Here is a 13,201-nt window from a genome sequence, read left to right as displayed (position 1 = left end):
AGAGGGAGTGGCTGAGAACGATGACGGTAATGTCTTGCACTAGTTTGAGTAGTTCAATAATGGCAGCGGAGAAAGATGCGAGCGAAACTATTCTGCGGTTGTGGCAGCAACGCTGCCGAATATCCATAGGTTAAAGCCGGAGCAAGAACATTCCTTGCTGAGTTTTGTTGGTGGCCATGATGTTGTGGCCCTCCTCCCCACGGGGTTCGGGAAAAGTTTGATTTTCCAGCTACGGCAGCTAGCTCCGTTACAGTAGTGGTGAAGGAGTTGGCTAAGGCGAACGCTTGCGATTGGTTATGGCAAATCAGAGTGGCTCTGGGCGGATCCAATAGTTTTAAACTTCAACACAGGACCCGCCTTCTAGGAAGTTAACGTTTGTCAATGGAGAAATCCCAGACCCTCTGTACAAATGTAATGTACGAGGGTCTAGTTAGGACCAGGCTACGATTTTGCAGCCATGTTCTTGAAAATGAAAATGCATTTCTGCAAATGCATTTTCATTTTCGAACTTTACATTTCAAATAGAATTTCGGTATCTATTTGCTGGGGCATACTTTGAAAATTAAATTTCAAATGTCTTTTTCGTTTTCATTTTAATTAAGTAAAAGAATGAGCAGTCTTAAAGAAGAAAATTAAAATGCAAATAGGAAGATTTATTACTAATTTTATTTATGAGTCAAATAATGCAGCCACGTTCTTAAAATGAAAAAGCATTTCTGGAAATGCATTTTCATTTGAATTTTGGTCACGATTTGCTTCCATAGTCACTTGCCAACGATTTTGTTTTTACAAACATAAATTTATGTTTTCATGCGTTTTGCAAAATAAATGTAACGTTTTTTAACGTTAACCAACTCTCAGCCAGCTAATATCTCAGCCGACTATAAAATATCAGAGTTGGCTAACGTTAAAAAACGTTACATTTCTTTTGCAAAACGCCTGAAAACATAAATTAATGTTTGTAAAAAAAAAATCGTTGGCATGTGACCATGTTATAAGAGGGATAATGCCCTTCGAGATGTCCAATATCAGATGATAATGGACTCCGCGGTTCACGCCTCAGCATCGTCCAACACCCCTGCAGCCAATCATAATTGAGTATTCACCCAGACCATGGTATAACGATTTTTAATCCATTATTAAACTTAACATTTTAATTGTTTAACAGAATGGCCGATGTTTGACACTGTCATATTATATGATTGGACCTTGGCTGAAAATGGAAGATTCTATAGCTAAGCTAGCATAGCTAATAGAAGTGTAGAAGAAGAGCAACGGAAAAATGTATAGCCTACATACTGTATATGGTGTGCAGCATTATAGAAAATTATATAAAAGAAAATAAATGTAAATAAACCAGTTTGTGCTCTTTTTCCCTTCCTTGCTCAATAAGAATTGATAAGGAATCGAATTGATAAGCAAGAATTTATAAGGAATCGAAATTGTTCAAATCTGATCAATACTCATCCCCAATAATTTCAAAAATATGTGTGTCACCGACATCATCATGGGCATGGTGCCCTATTTATAATTACAGGAATGTGTGTGTGCTATCAATTTTATCACGGGTACTGTGCACTATCTATAGTTCAAGTAATCTGTATTTGTGTGTTTCACGGCATCTTAATCACAGACTGCATCACGGCACTGTGCACTAGTTAAGTAACAAAGAAGCATAAATATATAATGCACTTCCAATAAAATCATTGTCCCAATTCTGAGTTTGATTGGTCAATACAAAAGATAAATTGCCAAAGTTTGTCATGTTCAAATATCTGATAAGCAGGTGATAAACTCTGAATTTGGGCTGTGCATTGTACTGACGTCTTAGATCCGAGCTGCACTTACAGTTTCCACACATAACAACCCAGACAAGCCGCACTATATCTGTGATCTCTCAAATCCGTCTTAGATCCGAGCTGACACTTGCAGTTTCCACACATATAACAACCCAGACAAACCACACTCTTATCTGCGGTCTATCAGTACATCAGTCTTTAAAATGAAATATTTTGTCATACATTCTTTTGTATTTTACCTTGTCATTCTTTAAACATCCCTTAGACTGGCTGTTTAAGTGTTTTTGTGCACACAACTCTAATGATAAATTGACTAATGATGATAAATGTAATTGTGCTTTGCCCACTCAGAATCCCAATCCTAAAATAGATTATTCATAGTCAACGAAATAAACATACTCACTGGCCCACCTCTTGGTCCAACAGGTCCTACTTCTCCCTGCTCACCACGTTCTCCCTGTGGACAAAAGACACTATTCAATAATTCTAAGAGAGTATGTTACTACAGTTTTGTATTTTTTTTCTACTGATTAGAATGTATAAATGATTGTGGTGTTGCCAGTGCTTTGTACTTTGCATTGACTTACTGATTTCCCTGGAGAACCCATTAGTCCGACAACACCTGGGTCACCAGAGTTTCCCTGAAAATGAAAGAAAATAATCTCATTACAATGATCACAGATTTAAACAGATCCACAGATTTTTTTTTTTTAAATAAAATACTGAAATATGGCTATACCTTCTCCCCACTGACTCCTTTAGGTCCATAAGCACCTGGTAATCCCTGAATGAATACAATTACATTTAAACCATAAACAACCGGATCTAGAATTATTTAGAAAATTCTGTGATGCAAGGGATTATATATCCTACATACAGGAAGTCCTTGAAGGCCAGCATCACCTGGGGCTCCATTTTTCCCAGGGATACCCTGAAAGCGATACACATAACCATCAGAGTTATTGCTTGCATATGAAGGGACAGACACATTTCCTTTGATTATAACTTGAACCTTAGATCCTGGCAATCCAGGGATGCCCTCACGTCCATCTGGACCTACAAGGCCCTGTCGAATAGAAGAAGAAAAAACATTTGGATTAATAGGAAATATCAAAGTTCATAATGCGATGGCAGTGATGATCGATCATTGGTTGCTTGATTGATGCAAATTCAAGATGATGTATTTCAGCAAATCTTTTAGTTTTTGTATTATCAGCAGTCATATAGACCAATTATTACCCTACGTCCCAACTGTCAAGGAGGCTCAACTGCGCATGTCGGTTGCAAAAGACAAACTTCTCCCCGGTCTATTACACTTGGAGTGTCGATCAGGTCATCATATATCTCTGGCCACTGGATTGCAGGGCTTGATAAACTTTTTGAGGCTCTTGGCCTTTGGACAAATACATTTACGTTTCACTTGTCTCTGCACAAAAGTCACTTGACCCTGATACCCTTAAATAGCCTGACCAAGTGATTGGGCAAAACCTGGCTAACGGAGGTCGCTTTCTCAGGCAAATGACGAATAAAACAGGCTTGGTTAAATAAATCTGAGATGCTGGCTATCTTCATCAGGCTCGTATCTACATTAGGCAGTCCTCCCTGACGTTTCTGGTGTAGTATGGAGTGAAATACAACATTGTGCACACTGGCAGTGAGCCAGTCTGACTGAGGCTAACGTCAAAACAGTGTAACGGGGATACAGTCTCAAGATTGCCAGTTTAAACAAATTCCCATTATGGGAATTCCCAGAATTCCCATATCTCTTGAAAGCTGCCCTGCTCGACTTTTTAGATGTAGAATTGACTGTAAAACTGTAAAATTATGAACTTTGTGACATAACGTGAATACATGGTTGCCGCTCGACTATGCAGTCTTTACCTGGCGACATTCTCACTCAAATTTCAAGACTTTCGTGACCCGAATCAAAATTCTGATGCGACAGATTGTGGAAGAAATTTAGATTTCCTGTGTGCTTACATTATTCACTAATCAAGAGAACTAGTCATTGGATACTAGTTAGTATGTTCTCATGTAAGCTTGCTATTAATAAGAGTAGATTGTGTCTATGTGTCAGGGTTAATAGATGTTTGAGATCAGGAGAAAGTACTGGCTAAATGGTCCTTGTCATGACTACAAGGAGAGCTCCAACTATGAACTTTGTAGTTTGAGTGGTCATGTGTGGGAGCTGTTAATCTCTTTCTCTGAGACTGTTGTAACGTCATTACTGCCTGACTGTCACTATCTATGTTTACATTCTTCGTCGTCGTCGTCGTCATCTGCCGCTTGTCCGGGGATCGGGTCGCAGGGGCAACGACCTAAGCAGGGAGGCCCAGGCTTCCCTCTCCCCGGCCACTTCCACCACCTCTTCTTGGGGGACCCCGAGGCGTTCCCAGGCCAGCCGAGTGACATAGTCCCTCCAGCGTGTCCTGGGTCTTCCCTGGGGCCTCTTCCCAGTGGGACGTGCCCGGAACACCTCACCAGGGAGGCGTCCAGGAGGTATCCTAATCAGATGCCCGAGCCACCTCAGCTGGCTCCTCTCGACGCGGAGGAGCAGCGGTTCTACTCTGAGCCTCTCCCGGATGACCGAGCTTCTCACCCTATCTCTAAGGGAGAGCCCGGACACCCTGCGGAGAAAGCTCATTTCGGCCGCTTGTATTCACGATCTCGTTCTTTCGGTCACTACCCATAGTTCGTGACCATAGGTGAGGGTAGGAACGTAGATCGACTGGTAAATAGAGAGCTTCGCCTTTCGACTCAGCTCCTTCTTCACCACGACGGACCGATGCAGAGCCCGCATCACTGCGGACGCCGCACCGATCCGCCTGTCGACCTCGCGCTCCATTCTTCCCTCACTTGTGAACAAGACCCCGAGATACTTGAACTCCTCCACTTGGTTCAGGATCTCCTCCCCGACCCGGAGATGGCACTCCACCCTTTTCCGGTCGATAACCATGGCCTCAGATTTGGAGGTGCTGATTCGCATCCCAGCCGCTTCACATTCGGTTGCGAACCGCTCCAGTGAGAGCTGAAGGTCACGGCCCGATGAAGCCAACAGGACCACATCATCTGCAAAAAGCAGCGACCCGATCCTGAGGTCACCAAACCGGACCCCCTCAACACCCTGGCTGCGCCTAGAAATCCTGTCCATATAGGTAATGAACAGAATCGGTGACATAGGGCAGCCCTGGCGGAGTCCAACCCTCACCGGAAACAAGTTCGACTTACTACCGGCAATGCAGACCAAACTCTGGCACCGGTCGTACAGGGACCGGACAGCCCCGATCAGGGAATCCGGTACCCCGTACTCTCGGAGCACCCCCCACATGAGCCCCCGAGGGACACGGTCGAACGCCTTTTCCAAATCCACAAAACATGTGTAGACTGGTTGGGCGAACTCCCATGTACCCTCCAGGACTCCGCGGAGGGTATAGAGCTGGTCCACTGTTCCACGGCCAGGACAAAAACCACATTGCTCCTCCTGAATCCGAGGTTCGACAATCCGGCGGACCCTCCTCTCCAGGACCCCTGAATAGACTTTCCCAGGGAGGCTGAGGAGTGTGATCCCCCTAAAGTTGGAGCACACCCTCCGGTCCCCCTTTTTAAAGAGGGGAACCACCCGATGTCCACGCGATGTTGCAGAGTCGTGTCAACCAAGACAGCCCTACAACATCCAGAGCCTTAAGGAACTCCGGGCGGACCTCGTCCACCCCAGGGGCCCTGCCACCGCGGAGCTTTTCAACCACCTCGGCAACCTTGGCCCCCCCCGATGTCCCCAGACTCTGCCTCCACGTCGGAAAGCGTGTTGGTGGAATTAAGGAGGTCTTCAAAGTATTCCTTCCACCGATCCAGGACGTCCCCGTCTAAGTCAGCGCACTGTCACTATCTATGTTTACATTCTTGTGCCCTATAAAAGATGGTCCTCTGTCCTTCAGAGCGGAGAGATACTTGATTGAGACCTAAGCCTGGTGTTGTGTTGTCATTTATTGTCAGAGGTCTGGTTTTCTCTCCCAATCTGCAGATTGATAAATACTTATTAAAATCCAGAACTCAACTGAACTTAATCACTCCGTTTATGAAGAGACGGACAAAACACTTTCTTCATCAAGATCCATGGGTAATCGATTTCTCTCTTAAAGGCTGTCCTCCTTGACCCTTTTGGTCTTTATAAATCTAACTATTTGTATTATCCGTGTGGTCCTTTTGCCATTTAAAATGCTATCCTTTCCCGGTTTTCTGCAGCCACATTGCGCGCGCATCCCAAATATTTACAAACAAATAATTGGTCTATATGAAGAAAGAGAGGTATACAGTACTCACAGGTTCTCCTTTAGGGCCTGGGATGCCCCTAATCCCTGCAGGTCCTTGGGCCCCCTACAAAACAATAAAACAAACAGTAAACTACATCAGAAGAACCTTAAACACATCCTTTATCTAGCTCTGACTACAGTACTCCTTACAGATTGAGTTAAGAAATTGAGAAAAATGATAAGTAAATTTTGTGCTTACTTGGGTTCCCTTTGGGCCAGTCTCACCCACTACTCCTCTCTGGCCCACATCGCCCTATGACAAGGATAACCACAATTAAATCCACAAAACTGAGAGGGTAGTCACTCTAAAATGTGAAGACCATAATGAGTTCGAAGCAATTATTAAAAAGTTGCTTACTACGCCACCCTGGATTCCCTGAGGACCCAGTTCACCTGGCTTTCCGCGTGGACCCTTGACCAATTAATGACCAATTAAAGCAATATTTTAATATAACAACCCTGCAAGCTCATTTATGGAATTATGAATTTCATAGTTTTTTACCTTAAAAACAGTAGATTAGGATATCGTAACAATCCTACATGTAAGTCCTATTCTATCCAATCCTACTTATACAGAAGTAGTAAATGTGCCTACTAACCCTGTGATGCAATGCTTTGTACAACCTTTGTGTGTTAACCTTTTAATCCTTACCCTATCACCTTTAGAGCCTACTATTCCTGTGATCCCCCTTGGTCCACCTGGGCCCTAAAATCAGTAGAGACAGAGGAGAAAAAAGAGATGAAGGTGATAGAAATGGAAACGGTATAAGAAAGGGAATAGGAAAAGTTTAAAAATAGAAGCTAAAACATAATACTGCATATTCTACAAAAATATATTTGTATTTGTTATATTTGTAAATTGAAATAATTTACTGGTAGCCCTTGAGCTCCAACTTCTCCTGGTGCTCCTTGGTCACCCTCCTCTCCCTGGAAGAAAATACAAAATGTAACTCTCCATATAAAGTAATTCAATAATTCAACAACTTTAACGACCTTTCCTAGACAAAATAAATCACCTTATGTCCTTGCTTTCCAGGCTCACCAGATTCACCTTTAACCCCTTTGTGGCCCTTAGGATGTAATAATAATAATACTTTATTCATATAGCACATTTCATACAAGAATTGCAGCTCAAAGTGCTTACACAAAAATCTATAAAAACAATATTATAAGTAATAAAAGTAATAAAACCCATCTGAAAACAGGCCGCAGCCTTTGCGGTAATCCAGAACACACAAGCCCCAATGTTTGCGGTATCTCGAGCCACAGTCTTTGTGTTTTTCCGATATATAAATAAAAATGTCAAGATATAATGTAACTAATTCAAATCCAAAACACACAATCTCAGGCCTTTTGCAGAGCAGTCCAGAACATATGTTGCTCAAGCCTTTCGATTACAAGCCGCAGTCTTGTAAGAATGTAGAATGTTGAAACTACAAATATGACCGTTTTATTGTCAAAATACAATATCCAAACATATGAGTAAATACAGCATTTGCTCACTTTCATGCCTGGGTGGCCAGTATATCCATTCAGACCACTGGGGCAGGCATTGGGACACTGTGAAACACATTAAGCTCGGGGCAATGCAATCAATCAAACATAAAAAAAATTGTATTTACAGTAATGAACATATAGTATAATAAAGTACTTTAGGAGGCATTGACACCAGTATTGCGCATACATATATTACATATATTATTTTATCTTTATTGCCATAATATGTATTGTAAACGTCAGTCATTTAGTATTGTTATGTCTGTTATGTTGTCTCACTTTTGAACAAAACTTACCAGGTCCTCCCCATCATATACACCAGGAAGACCCTAAATTAAAGAGATTTTGTTAATGTATTATTATAAATAGCTTTTGAAAACCTGTGTCTGATTCTATATAACACTTTTTGAATTTACAAAGCAACAATTAGACAAATGTGAAATAAAAGGCAACTACACCACAAGATAAAGAAATAATACAAAGTGTAACAGAGCTGAATTGGTTTAACTCACTCCATAAATGTTTTAAACATTTTGGTGGCCTAGCAAGGCAGTGTTTATGAAAGATAGTCGGTGGGCAGCTATCTTAATACCAGCGTGGGCAAGTGAGGAAGGAAAGGATACTGACAAGTGACATGATAACACCTATGAAAATGGTGCCTGTGAATCCGAACACACAGTTTGGCTCAGCTCCACAAGCTGGGGTCGCTGAGGTGTGTAGGAGGAAGTTTTGGGAAGTAAATACGACATGGGCGAAACAAAAACACTTCAAAAAGTTGTCCAGATACATTCTTTTAGATTTTACTTATCTTGAAATCCAATTCAAACAAGCTAAGCAAATAGCAAAAATAGTTATACAATTAACTGTAATAACCAATACCTACGTATCTAGGTCAATGTGTTTTTTTTCTTAAGGATTACCTTCCAGGGTTCTCCAACTCCGGTCCTCGAGGGCCACTGTCCTGTATGTTTCCCTGCTCTAGCACACCTGTTTCAAATGAATGGGTTGTTATCAAGCTCTGTGGAAGCCTGGTAATGACCATTCATTTGAATCAGGTGTGCTGGAGCAGGGAAACATCTAAAACATGCAGTACAGCGGCCCTCGAGGACCGGAATTGGAGAACCCTGCGAGAGAGCAGATTGCACTTCAAGTACTTAAGTAATAAAGCACGCCACTATCACCAAAAAACAGTGCATCTGACAGGTATTAAAACAGGTGGCATATGAGGAGGGAGTTTTACCCATTTTACTTTGTTATGCTAAAGTACTAAACCATCTCTGTTCACCTAAAAATGCTGTAGTAACATAGGAAATCCAGTGTACACTGTATTATATTTTAGCTGTATAGGTTGTTACAAAATCCAACGAAAGCGTGAACGAGGGATGCAACATATAAATAAGGCCACTGCAAAATTGTCAATTTCTTTGGTTTTACTTATTATACTTATATGTATGTGATTGAGTATAATAAACACATTTGTTTTATTCTATAACTACTAACATTTCTCCCAAAATCCAAATAAAAGTGATGTAATGAATTTCTTAGCAAAACAATGTTCCCCAACATCTGATGACTGGTTTGTCCTGCAGGACAATGCTCCATGCCACACAATTAGGTGATCACGGTGTGGAAAGAGGACCCCAAGATCAAGACCCTTTCATGACCAGTCTAATCTTCAGACCTGAACCCCATAGAAACCTCTGAACTGTGATCAAAAGGAAGATGGATGGTCACAAGCAATCAAACAAAGCCGAGCTACTTGAATTTTCCCACCAGGAGTGGCGTTCAGCCCCCTCACAGCAATGTGAGACTGGAAGCTGTGATTGGTCAGGGTTATTCCACCAATGACTGATTTTTTTTATGTTCCTGAGTTAACTCATTAGTATTATGTTGTTTAATTGTTATTTTTAAGTTTTCCTGACATTTGAATTTTTTTGCAAAAATAAATATTCTTAATGACAATATTTTATAGAAGAGTTAAAATAGTAGTTCATAGAATAGTTAGAATAGTAGTTCATTTTACTCAAACTCATGACTTTAAATTGTAAAACCACAATCGTTTTGCAGTGGTCTCTTAATTTTCTCCAGCGCTGCATATACATATATTACCTACCTACATATGGTGTATTGATTTGTTATTACCATTACCTCTAGATTAACTTTAAATAAAGGTTCAACTGTTACCAAGTCATTCATTGACACTTAAAGTAATTTGATTCACTTTGTTAATCAGATGATAACATTTACCCTTGGCCCTGGAGGACCGGGAAGTCCCATCTGACCTCTCTTGCCCCTTGCACCCTGCAAGAGATTGTCATTGTTTTTCATTAATTTAACATTTTTCTCATGCGCTATACATTTCTCACACACATTATTGTAATTTGTATTAGACTTAACCTCTTGTCGACTCTATTAGACAATAGCAGGCTTAAGTGTCAAGGGCTGACTGGCTGGATTGAAATATCAATGTAATCTCATGATATGACATCATGACAAGCCTTGTGTAAGTATGGCAAATTGAAACATGACTGGATTTTGACAGTTTACCTGGGGTCCAACTTTGCCAAGTTCACCCGCCAGTCCATCTGTACCAGGTGCACCCTATGAAAATATTACAAAATACTCATGTAGTAGGAGAAAGCGACTGGAGTTAATTTCAGGTCACTGAGTTACTAGTTGTGTTATCAGTGTATACTTACATCAGGCCCATCAGGTCCTACACCCTATAGGGGACAATTAAATAGACATATGCAAGACTATTAAGGCATTGATTGAATGTGGGAGTGTTACAAAATCTAGCTTGCTCTCCAGGAATCATCAGTCTTTATTTCATCATGTGTAGTGACACATCTGGATGATATCTACTCACAATCTCCCCATGAGGTCCAGGTTCACCAGTTTCACCCTTAATGACAATGGCACAAGACAGTTATTAAATAAGCATTTTGTATCTTAAATCATCAACCTAATGACATCTCTGGAAATGCTAGATGATCCTTTCAGCTTACTTTTGGCCCGGGGAGCCCATCTGGGCCAGGTTCTCCAACAGGCCCTATTTCACCCTATTAAAGAAATAACAAGATGTTACCTACTGTACATGAATTACTAAGAATCCCTTCTTTCTTGGAATGCACATGACGCCTGACACCTAACCCTATTAGTTATTTTATTCAGGTCACAGTGAAGGATATTTGTCTTCTGCACATCAAAATATGTAATGAATTCACTAATTGTTTATTCAACCATAACATCACACTAGGTTTTATAATTAGATGTAAAAAAAAAAACTATAATAATTCATTACAACTTTACCAAAATGTTGCAAATCAAAAACAAGACAACATATTCTTTCAATTGTTTATACTTGAAACAAAGCTTACTTTGTATAAAGTTTCCACCTAAGCAATGACATGATGCAAGATCAAGTCTAAACTCATGCACATAATCATTCTCTTTGAAGAAAAAAAAGAGACACCTGAGTGCTCCAGACACAATGTCATACAGAAATCAGGGTGGGACCATTATTTCATATATTTTAGTTCTCAACGTTTTCAAACTATACAAAACTGACAGTGACACAGAGTAAGAGGAATAAAACCTTTTGATACAAGAATGGATCATAGTCAACCTTTGTTCAGTCAGAAAGTCATTAATGGAGATTCAATAGAGATATTTTTTCATACTAATGCTCAGTTCACCTTGTTTTCTGACTCCAAATTGCTGCCAACCTTTTGGCAAGCATTTTACTGTTCAAAACCACCACCCAATTTTACAGAACACTGGGTCCTTTTTGTTCCACTTTTAGCCAAATCAAAAATGTTCCATCATTGGAGGGCGTCTGAATACCCTGTGCCCCTGAAACACACAAAACCCCCTCTGTTTCTGGCAGGAAACTATTTGAGCTGTGATACTCTCTCCCCAAATACCTGTTTTTTCAGGGGGATTTTTTTTCTTAAAAGCTTTTTGCTCAGAGGCCACATATTCACACAGTCATTCCATTATTTCATTCTTATCAGATCCTTTAGTAGGATCTCTCTGCACAGTGTTTGAGTGACTCTCTATGAAAGAACATATATATATATATATATATATATATATAAACTCATGGTCTTCATCATAGGACTTACGTCTGCCCCTGGTAGTCCTGGTGCTCCTGGAGATCCATCTTTGCCATTGTCTCCATCAGGGCCCTAGATCAAAATTCAATGTTTGACTCATTTAAGATGGGAGATTTAATAATAGTATGTGGGAAAAGAAGAATCTATTGACTCACTGGACCTCCATCAACACCAGGCCCTGGTCCTCTGTCTCCCTAAAATGACATGATGATTTTAATAACTGCTGCTAAAAAAATATTGCTAAAAAAATATGGAGCAATAATATAGAATAACCTTTATCTCTTGTCTTTATCCTTGGCAACAAATATTATTTATATATTTCATTATATATTAGCCTGGATTGACACATATATATTGGGTTGATATTACAAAGTTGCTTACGTCTATGCCATCAACTCCAGGCACACCGGCTGATCCTGGTGGTCCTGGGGGGCCTCTAGGACCGACAGGGCCCCTCTGTGGATACATTGACACAAATAGTTTCAGTCATTGTGTTGAAATTTAACAATACTCTTAGCTAAATGCGCTCCTCACACAAAGAGCCCCATTGTGTATTCAGTCTGGCTGTAATTGGAAAGGTTGTGTAATTAAAACTACAGCACACTATACAAACAACGAAATGAATAGCATTCACTGGTAATATATATATATTAGCAGTCATTTTCAAATGATCAGTCTCGGCCAATACTCCAATATAAGAAATGTATTAGGATGTGAACCAGTGGGATGAATACAAGAACAACAAAAACTGATATCACTTACCTGTGCAGAGCAAATTAGGACAATTTGTAGTAAAATCACTAATAAGGACTCTTGGCATATCCAGGCTTGAGCCATGGTCTTCCTAAAACTAAGGAAGAAAGTTCTTCTTTCCGGATTAGATGGGGACCACCAGTCAATATCCCCCGACTGAACCCCACTGTTTCCTGAAAAGGTACGATGTACTATTAAAAAGTAATGTTTATTCATGGTTGGTTCCAGTGCTTGATGGTGGTTGGAGGAGAACTCTAAGGTGCGTGTAAGAGGGAGTGTTCAGTCCTCTTGCATAGTATGGGGTGGTTTTCCTCATGCGACAGATGGTTTTCCTCAAACTGTCATTTTAGTGCATGTGCTTAGGACGAGATTTATGTACCTGCAGAAGAATACAGGAATGGATCTACAAGCAAAAGGTGTTAGAGCTGTTTAGGCTAAATAGTCCAAAGACATTTCTAACACATCCATTGATCCAAACAATATCTTTAAATACACAAACTGTGTATGAACAAGTTCAACTGCAAATGTACGTGGGAATTGTTTATTTTTTACCGATCTGAACAACAAAATAATGGGTTGCTTTAAAATAATTTTATTAAAGGTCAGTGTTTTGCAATGATGTGATTGCACGGTCCTCCCTCGTTTATTGTTTTTAGAGTGGCGCTGTTTTATAACCGTCTGAGTAAAACCTCGAGCTGAAACACCACGCCTACATTCACACACG

At 40.4% G+C, this 13,201-nt stretch overlaps 1 protein-coding gene across 1 annotated transcript in view; it reads right to left on the bottom strand.

The window, feature by feature from the left end:
• Window positions 1–13,106, bottom strand: part of col9a1a (collagen, type IX, alpha 1a) — a 30,734-nt gene extending 17,628 nt beyond the window's left edge. The window contains exons 1-22 of the mRNA XM_084686027.1: window positions 12,487–13,106; window positions 12,106–12,180; window positions 11,880–11,918; window positions 11,734–11,796; window positions 10,615–10,668; window positions 10,476–10,511; window positions 10,306–10,329; window positions 10,154–10,207; window positions 9,854–9,907; window positions 7,903–7,935; window positions 7,613–7,669; window positions 7,126–7,179; window positions 6,983–7,036; window positions 6,762–6,815; window positions 6,468–6,521; window positions 6,309–6,362; window positions 6,120–6,173; window positions 2,812–2,865; window positions 2,677–2,730; window positions 2,539–2,583; window positions 2,387–2,440; window positions 2,203–2,256 (exon numbers count right to left, since the gene is read on the bottom strand). Coding sequence (XP_084542153.1) covers window positions 2,203–2,256; window positions 2,387–2,440; window positions 2,539–2,583; window positions 2,677–2,730; window positions 2,812–2,865; window positions 6,120–6,173; window positions 6,309–6,362; window positions 6,468–6,521; window positions 6,762–6,815; window positions 6,983–7,036; window positions 7,126–7,179; window positions 7,613–7,669; window positions 7,903–7,935; window positions 9,854–9,907; window positions 10,154–10,207; window positions 10,306–10,329; window positions 10,476–10,511; window positions 10,615–10,668; window positions 11,734–11,796; window positions 11,880–11,918; window positions 12,106–12,180; window positions 12,487–12,693 — 1,281 coding nt within the window. The 5' untranslated portion in view covers window positions 12,694–13,106. The remainder of the gene's footprint in view (window positions 1–2,202; window positions 2,257–2,386; window positions 2,441–2,538; window positions 2,584–2,676; window positions 2,731–2,811; window positions 2,866–6,119; window positions 6,174–6,308; window positions 6,363–6,467; window positions 6,522–6,761; window positions 6,816–6,982; window positions 7,037–7,125; window positions 7,180–7,612; window positions 7,670–7,902; window positions 7,936–9,853; window positions 9,908–10,153; window positions 10,208–10,305; window positions 10,330–10,475; window positions 10,512–10,614; window positions 10,669–11,733; window positions 11,797–11,879; window positions 11,919–12,105; window positions 12,181–12,486) is intronic.
• Between the last annotated feature and the right edge of the window lie 95 nt (window positions 13,107–13,201).

Source organism: Hypomesus nipponensis, chromosome 21 (genome assembly GCF_054491055.1).
Source record: "Hypomesus nipponensis isolate SF chromosome 21, ASM5449105v1, whole genome shotgun sequence".
Taxonomy (NCBI): Eukaryota; Metazoa; Chordata; class Actinopteri; order Osmeriformes; family Osmeridae; genus Hypomesus; species Hypomesus nipponensis.
Note: the sequence above shows the minus strand (reverse complement) of the source record. Positions and strands in the feature narration are given on the sequence as shown.